The sequence below is a fragment of the Larimichthys crocea genome, chromosome III, assembly GCF_000972845.2.
Source record: "Larimichthys crocea isolate SSNF chromosome III, L_crocea_2.0, whole genome shotgun sequence".
Classification (NCBI taxonomy): Eukaryota; Metazoa; Chordata; class Actinopteri; family Sciaenidae; genus Larimichthys; species Larimichthys crocea.
This window is the reverse complement of record NC_040013.1, coordinates 11,003,628-11,016,712: the sequence shown is the minus strand read 5'-3', so window position 1 is coordinate 11,016,712 and position 13,085 is coordinate 11,003,628. Positions and strand designations below refer to the sequence as shown.

At 40.6% G+C, this 13,085-nt stretch overlaps 1 protein-coding gene across 1 annotated transcript; it reads right to left on the bottom strand.

Moving 5' to 3' along the window:
- Window positions 1-2,543: 2,543 nt before the first annotated feature.
- Window positions 2,544-11,090, bottom strand: b3galnt2 (beta-1,3-N-acetylgalactosaminyltransferase 2). The gene is made up of 12 exons (XM_010750238.3): window positions 10,773-11,090; window positions 9,926-10,052; window positions 9,431-9,531; window positions 7,156-7,355; window positions 6,806-6,901; window positions 6,258-6,368; window positions 6,074-6,152; window positions 5,337-5,520; window positions 4,873-4,998; window positions 4,511-4,670; window positions 4,361-4,417; window positions 2,544-3,555 (listed from the first exon to the last, which is right to left on the bottom strand). Exons 1-12 carry the CDS (start codon window positions 10,879-10,881, stop codon window positions 3,418-3,420), a joined length of 1,488 nt encoding a protein of 495 aa, XP_010748540.3. The 5' UTR covers window positions 10,882-11,090; the 3' UTR covers window positions 2,544-3,417.
- Window positions 11,091-13,085: the final 1,995 nt, after the last annotated feature.

Below are 13,085 nucleotides of genomic sequence, written 5' to 3'. Positions count from 1 at the left end.
TCCACATATTTGTGTTCAGGAGCAACCTGCTGATGTTTGGCTAATTTACAATAAATAACTGCCCATCGCGAGTCAGCTGACACCAAGTTTTAACTGAGAATGCAAAGCGGACAGCAGACAAATGCTAAAATGACTAACCATTTCAAGTCGAAATAGTCAACTTGACTAAAAGTAATAAGCTAGCTAAAATAGTAATAGCTTAATAATAGCTTATTTACTTAGTTAGCAGGCAGCAAAGTTAGCTTAGTTTAGTTAACTAACTAACTAGTCAGGTTAACTATGCTAAAAGTGATAAATACTTTAGTTAGCTAAACAAGATATACAGTTTAAAAGTAATGTTGAATAGTTATCTAAAGGTAATAGATTAATGGAATGAAGGTGAAACAGATAAATAAAAGTTACAGATGAACAGTTAAAACTGTTAAAGGTACTGTTTGTTAAAGTTAAAATAATTACACGTAAAAAAAATAGTTTGAGCTACAAGCGATGGATAAAAAATGTAAATATTTTTCTAAAAAAAAAAAGACAAAACATTCAGCTTTCCACCACTCTGAGTGGTAGTAGTACAAAAGCACACTAACCTTTGCATTGACAAATGCTGTATGTAAAATATTATACACCTTTATATAAGATGTATAGTGTTACAAGATTCAGTTCATAAGAAGATGTTTCGAATATGATGCGTGGCGTTGATGAAACTAACTAAACTCATTTCATAGGATTTGAGGCTACGTCAGACAAAAAAAAAAAAAAAAAAACTATTTTGCCAAACCCAGGTTTAAGGAAAAGCGTTTGCCAAAGCCAGGATTCAGGAAAATAACACTCAAATTTATAATGTCAACACATTCTTGTATTCAATCTGCAGCGCGAGAAGATGAGTTTTGGGAAGAGGTGAGACTCCAGATGAAAAGGATTTTATAAATACAATTAACTCAAGTTCTCTCAATTTTCTCAGAGCAGTGCTTGTCACAGGCTAAATGGATGATTGCACTTTCATGGCAAAATATTAATAGAGTGAAAATAAGTCAGTGGTTCAGGGAATTGTACTCTTGTCGTCACTTTGAAAAGATTACACATGTGCTTAGGGCAGAGAAGATTCAAAATGTGTGGGTCTTTTTAATATGCCCTGTTTTGTTGTCATATTTTTTTCTGATTCTACTCCACTCTCTAGCCATGCAGCATTGGGAGTAACTTCATGTTCACAAATATTGATCTCTCTGAGAACAAAGGAATTCTTGAGTAGTGTTTTTTCACACCATATAACTCTTTCTTATGCCAATACACAAGCATCTTGTTCCAAATATGAGACCATTTTCAGAATAATAATACTCTCCATATTGTATAAACACCCCATATTCTATGTTGGCATGAAATGAGGTGAGAAAAAACGTTAAAAAGTTGTGAATTACAAGCCCAGGAAGACTCATAATAAAATACACGACTGCAATTTTTAGATGAACACAGTACAATTCTTCTCGAGGTATCATGACAGAGGCTGATGTGGCTGATTTGATCGGCTGGTTGAATGGGTATGAGAGAACAGGGCTCATACATACACGGAATAAAGCAGGCAGAAGAATTGGAGCATATCTCTGAAAATACAAAATGCTAAGAATTTAAATATTTTACATCATGGAGTAACAACATAACCCCAGCGCTCATCAACATTAAGTTCATCCTCTAAAGAAGCATCAGAGCCGAAATCAGTAGCAGGATCTCTTTCTTTCTGTGCTGCGTGTTATTTCCACACTTCTTTCTCAGTTCACAATGAAGAGCTGCGAGCCAAATCAGTGAGAGAGGCTGATGGAGTGAAAAATGCTGTTCTTATCTACGTAGGGGAGTGGAACAAATGCGGATATGACTTTGTTATCATGCAGCTCACTGAAAGAGAGGAGGCGTAAGCATAAGATGGACAGGAGGGTTGGGGGTGGGGTGTTCAGAGGAAGAGGAATGTCTGCTTCAATGTCAGGTTAATTGCAGGAACAGATTTTTTATTTGTTTTTGCAGGTAGGACAAGCCTAAATAAAACAAACGACTTGTATTATCCTCCATTAGTAAAATATTTGGCATCATCTTTCATTATTTACAAAAGTATACAGCGAGGCAATCTAATTCTAGTGACTCAGCATCAATCATATGGCTATACTTCAATAAACAAACAAATCACTGCAGCAACTAAAAGCATATGCTCAGAGAAAGCTCATTTGCTTCAAGTCAACATCTTTAAAAGTGTTTAGTTTAGTGGTCCTATTGATTCACTGATCAATTTGGGGCAACAGGATTTCCTGTTGGTCATTCGAGCAGTGTCCGGCTACCTGTCTCAGGAGGACACTAGATGATCAAATTGGTTTAATATCCTCCTTAAGTTCAATAAACAGAATCTGTAACAGCATGAGCACAGTCTGTTTGCCGACTGTCTCTGGTGCGACACTGATGACGAACACAAAGCCTGAGACTCAACATGGATCCAACACAGACTCTGCTGCACCTGTGAGTTTACCGTGTGCATCGTCCCCAAAAATAAACCACAAGGAAGTCATTAATCTCTTTTAAGTTTCTTTATTTGTCCTGTGAGGAGGGCGTCATAAAACTAGCGTTAAACTAGTGAGTCTATTTCACAGTCGCTCCGACTGTCAAGTTCCAAAAATGTTGCAAATACATGAGTTTAAATCTGTGTCGATATCACAAGTGTTAACGTACATACAGTATGACGCCTAACAAATACAGTAAGGCCACATCACTATTTGCACAATGACAGTTACAGTACAAACTGTGTGTGTGTGTGAAAGCTCATCATAAATCTACAAATAGTGAAGAGGATGAAAAGCTTAAGACAATAATTTACAAAATATACCAATGCAAAGCGATCATCTTCAAAATTCCATCAAATATCCTTTTTAAAGCAAAAGGCTGAAGTCTGTCAAGTATCAGAGTACCAATAATTATATTATTACAAAGTACTCAAGGCTTACAGCGATGATTCTGTACATGATGACGTCACATGCTTTTATTGCACATGCGGTTCTTGTCCGTCCCTGTCAGGTATCACTAAAATCACTAAAAACATCTTTGAATCCACATTTTCATTTCAAGTGTAATAACCAAGCTCATGATACAAACACTGACAGCGTGCTACAGCTACATGTGACTGTTTAACATATTCTGAAGCTGCAAATGTTTATGTTGGCACAGTATTTTTGTTAATATTAAGAACCTGCAATGGATCCTTAAAGTTTTTAAGATTATTTTCCAACAGTTCCATGTGTTTTCATCATATCTAAATAACTGATAAAAGTCTGAAACGACTCACTTTGAGGTTGTTGTTTTTTCTTTTTAAGGAAACCACAGAAACTGACAACCAGTGTTTGAATGTATTTTACCCACAGTGCCACTTGGTCAGTGCGGTGTGAGCCAGATCTAGTGGCCCCAAGGACAACCGCATGGGTCTCCGCAGGCCCTCTTCCTGTCCCAGAGGATGTGCAGCTCCTCGGCTGTGTGTTGGGGGGACGACAGCATGTCCAGGTAGCACTCTTTCTCACACAGCCAGCCGGGGTCCTGACAGTAGCAAAGGGGCAGGCTTTGTTAACATGCACAGGCTGATCGGGATATTAACCTTTGATACGCTGAACGTGCTGCCAAGTTCCCACAGACTTTTAGTGCCCATACAAGTTTGGCAGTGAACTGCTGTAAAGGTGCTAAGGCTGTGCTACAATGATGGATGTAGAGTTCTTTTTACAGTTGTAAAGCAAACTGAGTATACACACCACAATGGTTATCAATTCACAAGTGAAAAACTGAATTACTAAGAAAAGAAAAATAATAATCTTAACAGCAAGTGAGAGATTTAGGAGTGAGAGGAGTTGCGTAATTTATCATAATCGATTCATTATCTAGAATCACTTATTCTTCGCAGGGTCACGGTGGCTGGAGCCGATCCTGCTAATTTACTTCAAGAGCAAAGATGCTACAGAGAAAAAGATTGATTGATAAACTGCAGTAAACTGACCTTCATCGCTTTAACACATTATTCAGGCTGAGAACAAACTACTGCTGACAGAGTTACTGAGTTAGGACTCTGTTTTTCTTTTTAATTGATATTTGCATCTTGAACTGTGAAGAATGTCCTAAATGTTATACAACAACTAGACAACTGTTGTTATTTATGATGTATTCCAGTGGACCATGAAGGCATCAGGGACAAGGATGGAAAATGTTTATCGTTCCATCTCTGACGACTGAAGTCTAATAAATTGTATTTTATGAATATATGAAGACTGGACTGTTGTCAATAAAACAAATTATTTGTGATCACTGGTGCTTCACTGGAGTTGGAGGATATGCATGTAATTACATTTTTTACCTGATATTTCTGTGGTCCAACAGCTGCCATCCAGATCCCCATGCTCACATCTTCTCCCTGTAACAAGACATCCAGGGAAGATTCCTCATATCATATTCATGCCTATCCGCTCCCATGTCCCCACAAACCACCTGCTTCTAGCTACTTTACCTGGTAGGCCTTCAGTTTATCTGCGTTGCTGGCGAGCCACTGGACCAGGTCACGAGAGACCACGTAGCCTGAGCCGCAAGCGAATGCCGGGTAGGCTGGACTGGCATACTCAAGCTCCTGCCACTTCCCGATGCGATCCACTGCCCAGCTCTGCCTGAAACTGGGTCAGGACGGTAGATACATCATCATCGCATCCTGTCTGCCTTTCAGCTGATCCATCATCGTTCTGACAGAGCATTCCTGTTTCTTTCATCTAAAGTTCAGCTGACAGTGCACTGAAGTTAAGCTGCAAACACAAGTGGACTAAAAAAATAATAATAATCAAGAGCAAAATACACGTTCAGACACCAAATTGTACTTACTTGCCCCACCAGAAATTGCTACGCTTGAGACCCTTGTGGTCAATCTTCATTAATACTGAGTCCACGTCGATGTAACAATCATCATCAGTCTTCAGCAGCAGATTAAAGTCAGCGTTTTCCACAGACCTGCCAGAGAAGGAATTTACAAACTTAATTAAAGCCCACCTTCTGATTTTTAGCAATATCCCAGAGTGGATTTATTTTCAAATACCACTGAGAGTGAAGGGCAGGAGGTCTTAAAAATAAATAATATACTTGTCAAGTCAAAGCTTGAGACCACTCTGTATGTTTTGCTACGTGATGACTCACAACTGTACTTTTCCCCCCGACTGAGTGATTGCAATCGTGATTCTAACAGCGAGACATTTTGAAGCGACGACACACTTTCATTTCAGGTTGCTGATTTCCTCAGAGGGCCCAGGCAATTTGGAAACAGAGAATCGAGTCATTAGCACTTGGCATACCATTTATAGAACTGAAGCAGTTTGGAAGGCACGTTCCTGTAGGTGTCAACCACGTCTACGAACACCATGTCGTCGTGCCTGAGGCTCTCCTGCTGCAAGGCGGTGTCCTCTTGCCTCAGCCTGGAGGCATGGTTCTCCATCCTGGCTGGACGGCCCCGCAGGAGCCCCGACAGGCCATCTGCATCTGACACACAGGTGCAGGGTGGGCATAGGGAAACACACATTAGGGGTAAAACACTGGGGTAAATAGTTAAAGTTTTTGTCAAAGATGAGATTTAAAAAGTCCCGTTTTTATTCACCCATGGTGTGAATAAATTAAGGCACATTTGAGGGACAATAACTTAAGTCACAGGCTGGCAAAACAATATAATAAAATTGCAACATTTTACAGAATGGATCATTAGTTCTGTCTTCAGAGATATTGGATACTAAATTTAATTTAGTTTTTTCCAAAATGGCTACAAATCCATTCTCAGATAATTTCAAATGCAAACACATGCAGGAGGTACAATCAATAATGTAACGCAACAGGACAGAGAGGGGGAAAAAGAAATGTTATTTCCATTTGGCACATACGCAAGAACCCTGAGGCAAAAAAGTAGCTAATCTCATAAACTGCCAGTGTATCAGTGTTTTTTTTATTCTTACATAGGGACCGCTACTACTTTTACAACAGATGGCTCATAGAGCGATTTTGATCGAACTGTTTTCAGAATTAATTCCGTTGCTGGACCAACCATAGATAGTAAATGTGAACCCTCCAGCCAAACCGGGAAATCCAAGCGCACTTCTATGAGGCAATATGCCCTCTGCGATCTGCAATTCAAGGAAATAGCAAAGTTTTAAACTCTGTGACCTTGCTTCAAAACTTGAGAGAGAATATTCTTTGTACATTTTATTTGACACCGTGTCAGTACGTACAGAGGAGATCTTGAGGACACCTCCTCCATCACTGAGCTGCACAGAGGAAGAGTTGACTGTGTTCAATCCAGCAGAATCCAAATTCTCCCAAACCAGGGTCCCCTCAAAACCCTGAAGTAAAAACAAGACATTTCATTGCATGGCATCCTAGTATAGGACATTTAAACTGAGTGACATGATACTGCATGCAGGGCTGCAGCTACCGAAGGACACTCTGTGTCACCTCGGGGGTAGTAATTTAATTTAAGATTAACACTTCTTACATTAACTTTGACTTCTTACTTTGCAGCAGTGATACACACATGCACTCCAGGATCGTGTGACATCACATCACCTCTAACCACACCCAGGATCTCTGCTGAGTGTGGTCAGAGGTGGAACAAGCTTGAAATGAGAGAAGGCAGAGAAACACTCTTTTAACCTGATGTTTAAGGACACTTTAGTGGCATCATGGAGGAATGAAGGAATTTAGAGCTTTATTTTGCTTTTTCTGGTTGTCAGTCGGGGGACATCCTGCCTACAGCCCTGCAAACATGTAAGAAACTGACCTTAGGCAAGATGAACTGCTCCACTGGTTTGTACCACACCCCGTTCATCATGGTCCCTGTGCTGATGGCACTGAAGCGAGCAGTGACCACAGCCTCCTGCAAAAATCACAAGCCTTTATCCATCAAGAATTAAATGAATGTGCACATTTACCTTCATCTAAACTGAATACTTCAGTATTGAGTTATTTTAAAGACAGATAATCCAAAAGGACTTTGAATTTCTGTCTATAACTGAGGCAGTAAACAGTACCAGCAGAGTCCTCCAGCTGCCCCCAGGCCATGTATCTACCAGGCTCCACAGAAAAGGAGCATACAGCATACATCATGCTCACAGGTTGATGCTATGTTACCTCCTGGTCTAGCTGGAGAAGCTTCACCGTAACATTGCTCTGGAGCTCGGGCCGGGTCCCGCTGGGAAACACCCCCAGCCGGGTGATCACCACTGGGTGGAGGACCTTGAAATCCAGGGCAATGGCTGACACGTCGGAGGGGGCGAGCGCCAAGGGGTCGGACACCGTCACAATCTCAATCTCTGCATCCTGGCCTGCCACTGGGACGGAGGGATGGCAGAGATCACTGCACATGGCTTTGCACACGTGAAATTTATTACGATCTCAACATGCTGACCGTCTCTTTTTGGTGATGAAGACCGGGGTGATTCGGGGAGAGGGAGAGCGCTCAGAGAAGAAGGCAGACTCTGGTAAAAATACACCATCAGCACTTTGAAGAGCTGGTTCTTAGGACTGCGGTCTTCAAAGCAAGCTTTTGCTCGTGAGTGTGGTTTCTTAATTACAAAAGAGCAGTTTATTACCCTGGAGATCAATGAAAAGATCAAGGCTGTTAAAGGGAAGAAGGCTTTTTACTTTATATGCGCTCTCCATAAGTTCTGCTGCTCACTCCAAAATAAAGACAATTAGAGGCGAAGAATCACAGACAAAGAGAAAGGAGCAGTTTATCAAACCGAATGTTTCTCACACTGAGCACCACAGTGTGTGAGGACATATTTATTACTCCTATGCACACTACATATAAATGATTAGCTTGTGCTTACTTGTCAAAATTAATAACAGTAGTGCGTCTCTTGGCACTGGACATTATGGGATTGCTACTTTATTCTGGGGAAAAATGAATAAAACTTGGCATAAATCATAAATAATTAACAGCAAATTGAGTATTATTTAGCATCTATTGGTGACCCCCCCCCCAACATTAGCCAACAACTAAAGGTCTAAAGGTGTTTACAATTCAAAGGTAAATGATGCAACATGCAAATGAAGTCATAATTAGGGCTGCTTTTGATTATTATTATTGCCGTTCTTAGTTTATATGCAGAATAATGTCTGTGTTAATTAAATGTCTATTATATTTTCACAGAGCTCATATGGCTTGTTTTGTCCGACTAAGAAAAGCAGCTAATATTCACATCTGAGAGGCTGGAACCAGGTAGGGACACGTCCTTAAAAAAAAAACAAATGAACTGTTCTGTCAACTGATAAACTGACTCTTGCCACATTAAAAACAAAAAAATTCTCATCTCTCGAAGAGTTGTACATGCACAGTCCCGATCGGGCACTCACAAGTTTATGAACTTCCATAACACGAACCGACAGCATCTCGTTTACGTGGCAGTCTTTGTTGTTATTTGTTATCCACCAGTAAAAAAAAACAATTCGCTCATTTGCCTAACCGTGTTCAAAAGATCCACACTGAACCTTAAACCTTGAGTCTGAAAATCTTTGAACACAATTAAGATTTCTCACCAAAGAATAAAACGTTGTGCTGGCAACAGATTTACTCAAATAAGCTAATTAGTATTTACCTTATTGGAGTCCAAAAAAAAAAAATCTCTGCGATGTATGCGGTGCACACAAACAAATTTCAAAAACAATCAACTGTCCGCTTAACGTGTGCTTTGACCTGAATCCAGAGTCAGGTACCCAAATGTGTTCAAAAGCAACCATTGTCTTTTTCTCTTCCAATCACAGAGCATCTCACACCAAAACCTCCCTGCCTCCGATTCTGAAGCAAATCACGTCACCACTTACAACCATTAACGCAGTGGAGAGCAGAGAATGGACTGAAAAAACAAAACATCACCATGACCCTAAAGGCCACTGTCTGAAAAAGCCTATTCTGATGGGCAGTAATTATGTTTTCATGAAGGCAGCGAACACTGTAACGGATTGGATGAAGTAGTGAAACGGCTGCACTGGACTGATTCTGTGAAGGTGAGAGACATAACAATTACCGTGGATGTTAAATCTGACAGTGAGCCTCTTCGATTATTTCTCATGCGGTGCGTCAACGCTTCCTACAGCTTTACTTTACAAGTGTCAGTACGCAGCCCTAGTATCGGCTGCAGCAGCTGCTGCGTTGACTGTGAGAGATCTCTGCTTTGGCCTTGGGTATAGAAAGATAGAGAATGGTGTCCTTGAGATGTGGGTGAACATGAATAAAGGTGTAATACTCTTTCTGAACTTGCATTCTTTTCAGTCTTTCAACTCATCTCCTGTTATTCTGCCTCCACTTTCTTTTTTCTTTGCACTTCCATGCAACAGATTGCACACAGAGCATCTTTGCATGTTAAAGCTGCAGATGTCCACTCACAAGTATGTTTTTAAATACCTGGCTGGGTGAAGTTCAGGAGCGAGCAGGAGTAGGGATCCTCTCTGTCCTCCTCTGGGATGGGACACCCATGTTCACCCACAATGAACTTCACCCCCACTCTGCAAAAAAAAAAAATTAAGCACATGTACTACTGCATTCTTCGTCTTATTCTTATTTATTTATTTTTGTGCAATATTAGGCTGCGAGATTTCTAAAGCTTGTCCGTCTAGCCACCCTGCGTTGCTATGGTTACTGGGGGTTGCTTAAAGGCCATCACACCTTATCTGCGCTCAGATCGCTGAATGAGAAGGAAATGGACAAAGAGGAAGAATGAAAGAGAAAGGGAGAGAGGAGGGGAGAACAATATGGGCCGCTGGTCAGGTAAAGATGAAAGGATTGATGGGGCAGTCAGTTATTTGCTGCCAGCTGCAGGCTGTGTGAATCTGGCTTTGGGAACAAAGACAAGAAAAAAAAAACAAGTGGTGAAGTTTAAGAGCCTCCACCCTTACAGACCTGTGCTGGAAGTGGGGGTGATCTCGGAGGTAGCCCAGCCAGGTCTCTCTTATCGCTTGTCGCAGTTCATAATGGTGTCTCGCTGACAGCACTCCCACCAAAACTTCATAGAAAGGTAACGCTTCATCTGTGTCAGAAACAGAAAGCCATGCTGAAATATTTATTAAAATCAGCCCCCAAAAAAGCAGCCACTTCCCACCCAGTGGAGCTGGAAGTGTTCAATGTGAGGAGCTGTGGTGAAATATGACCTCGAGTTGGTGACAATGATAAGACAAGCACAGATAATAAATAAGAAATCACACTTTGATGCATGCTTAATGTTTGCTTCACATCCCTGCTCCTGACAGCCTCTGAGATCTAGTTTGCACAGACTTACTGTGATGCATCTTTTAATTGACCCTGGTGCAAATTGTCTTCGTGCATCAAAAGCTGATTAATCTATATTCCTGTGATAACAAAGCGGCTTTACCCTCCAGCATACTCCTGATAATAAGCCACGTGAAGGCAGCTCAGTAGTTGCACTGTAACAAGGCAAGAGATGCTCAGCTCCGCTTCAGTCTCTGTGAGATTATCCCAGCAACGCCCAACACTGCTCAGCTGTTACATCCACGTTATTTCCCACTAAAACACACATGAACACACACACCGGAGCGCCAGCACACAGCGGGATCAAACTACCTGTTCTCACTCAAACTCACGGCCACAGCACACACACCGGGGCGGTGAAAGCAAAGTTAGCCTCCCGCTCGGGTGTTAAAAACAACACAAAAAAGTTGCGAGTCTGTGAGGAGGCAAAGCCCGCGGTTGTGGCTATAATAAAAAAAATAAAAAAAAATAGAAGAAGTACCCGAGTGTGTGTTGTTGTCCGGCGGGGTGGAGGAGGGTCGTTGTGCCAACCACAAGTGCACCAGAACGGCGACAGCACAGGGCAGCAGAATGAGCGCTAGCCTCCGCATGGACGGAGCCCTTCACTCAGCCGGAGCAGCTTCAGCTTTAGCGGCGCGGAGCCTCTTCCTGAGCCGCACGGAACTGCACGGTGTGAGCCGCTCCGTGTGTGCGCTTCATTTCAGCTCCGCAGCTCTCCGCCGGGCTCTCACCACTGCCTCATGTCTGCCTCCGCTGCTCGGAGAGACGGACCAATGGGAAGCGAGGAACCCTGCCGCGGCGTACTCTGGGAGATGGCGTTCTCTAGCCAGTGAGCGTATTTTGAAGGTGCAATAAAATATTAGTAAAGATATAACTGACCCATTGATGCAATTATTAGAATCCATTTATTTTCTTATTTAAATATTGCTGTTTGTTGTGTTGAAGATAAATTGTTTTTTTGTTTGTTTTTTTATTTTAACCATAAAAATAAACCTTAGATGCAAGTTTCTGGAGAAATTGGGGCATAAAATAAAACATAAAAATGTCAAGATAACAAAGCACCTATAGCAGATACACACAATGAAAAGATAGCAATAAAAATAACAAACTGTTATCATTATCAGCAGTATCTTTACCATATGTTTTCATTACATAACATGAACTGTACATATACTATGATATGCAATTTACAGAGGTTAGACAAAATAATGAAAACCCTTTCAAATAAGATCTATTTCTAAGTTCTGCCATGTTCTGCGTGATTTCTATCTACCTCTTTCTGCCATAATGTTATATAACCTATTGAAAAAAAGCTTCTGGACTATATATTTCAGCATTTCTCACATCGCCATGAAAAATTGAGCAGCACTATTCAGTTTCAATTTCCACTCAAACTACTTAAAAGCATACAGAATAGTACGGTAAGCACAAACCATAGTTTATCATATGTGCTTAGGGGTAAATTGAAACACTAAAACACTGATTACAGCCACAAACAGTATTGCTGAGGTGAACCTTTCAACGTTTATCACATAAAGAAGTGTCAGGGTTTGTTTTGCTTCAGTCTACATTGTGAATTTCTAATGAAGTGAAAAAAAGTTTCTAAGCAGGGAAAGAAAATTAACATATGAATCATTTTATGCCTCTATAAATTAGGTGACATGTTGTGGCTTTAAGATTAGGACATTACTATTAAACCTGTTACTCCGCGCTGCACATAAATCATTTAAATGGAATCTATTGTGTATGGAGAGGGGTGTTTGAAGAGGATTTCTTCTGACAATGAGAGCATCACTGTTTCTCCTGAGGAAGAGTGAGCCATGCCACTAAGAGCCCCTGCTGCCATGCTTGTAAACATTTCATTTGTATTGATTTTAATGGAGTTCCGGTGTTGCATAAATGTTATTTTAAAGACTTCACTGCCCATTGTAGGGAAAAAATAATAATGTAATGGGAAAGACTTGCATGCAACAAACTGTGCGGCAAATGAGTAGAAATGAAAACGGCATGCTGTGAATGTAGATATCAGAAATTATTACGATTCTCAATGTATTTTGTGTACACTTTGGGGGCTCAATGCTCAATCTGGAAAATTGCTCTAGCACAGATTCCCAGTATTAGATAACCTACTGCTCTAGGGATAATTACTTTCCTGTGCATTATATAATTATTTTTAGAGCCATATTCATAAATATACTCATTACAATGATTTGGTTGTCTCTCTGCAACACATTACTCATTTGAAAGGAAAAGGCTATTCATTGCATGCTCACGATTGCTTGAAGCAAAACCTTCTGCCCTATACTGCAGATATCCAGCCCTCCACTATCACAGTTTATTTATGTCCTCAACTCTGATTTAAACTTTATTATTATTAGTTATGTTCTCTCTATACTATTCCTACCCATGTGTATGCACTTTCTTTTCTTTTTCTCTTTTATCATGCAGCGTTCAAAACACTGCACTCACTGCACTTTTCCCTGGATCTATATACATTCTGTGGATTTCTTTTTTATCTAGCACGCTCCCAGACTTATGCATACTACATAATATCAAGACCTACTTTTATTGGTACATAAAACTCACATTTTCTAACCCATTTCTATAGTACCTAAATTCTACTCCTTTAAAAGGTATTTTCTGAACTGAGGGTCTAAAGAAAGAGGGTGTTGCATGTTTGACAGACTGCAAAGCCCTTTGGGCTAATTTATAATTGTTTCTGTGACCTCAATTAGTCATGACTAAATGCTAACAATTTAATTTCAAATTAGGAAAACAAACAACATCAGGTATT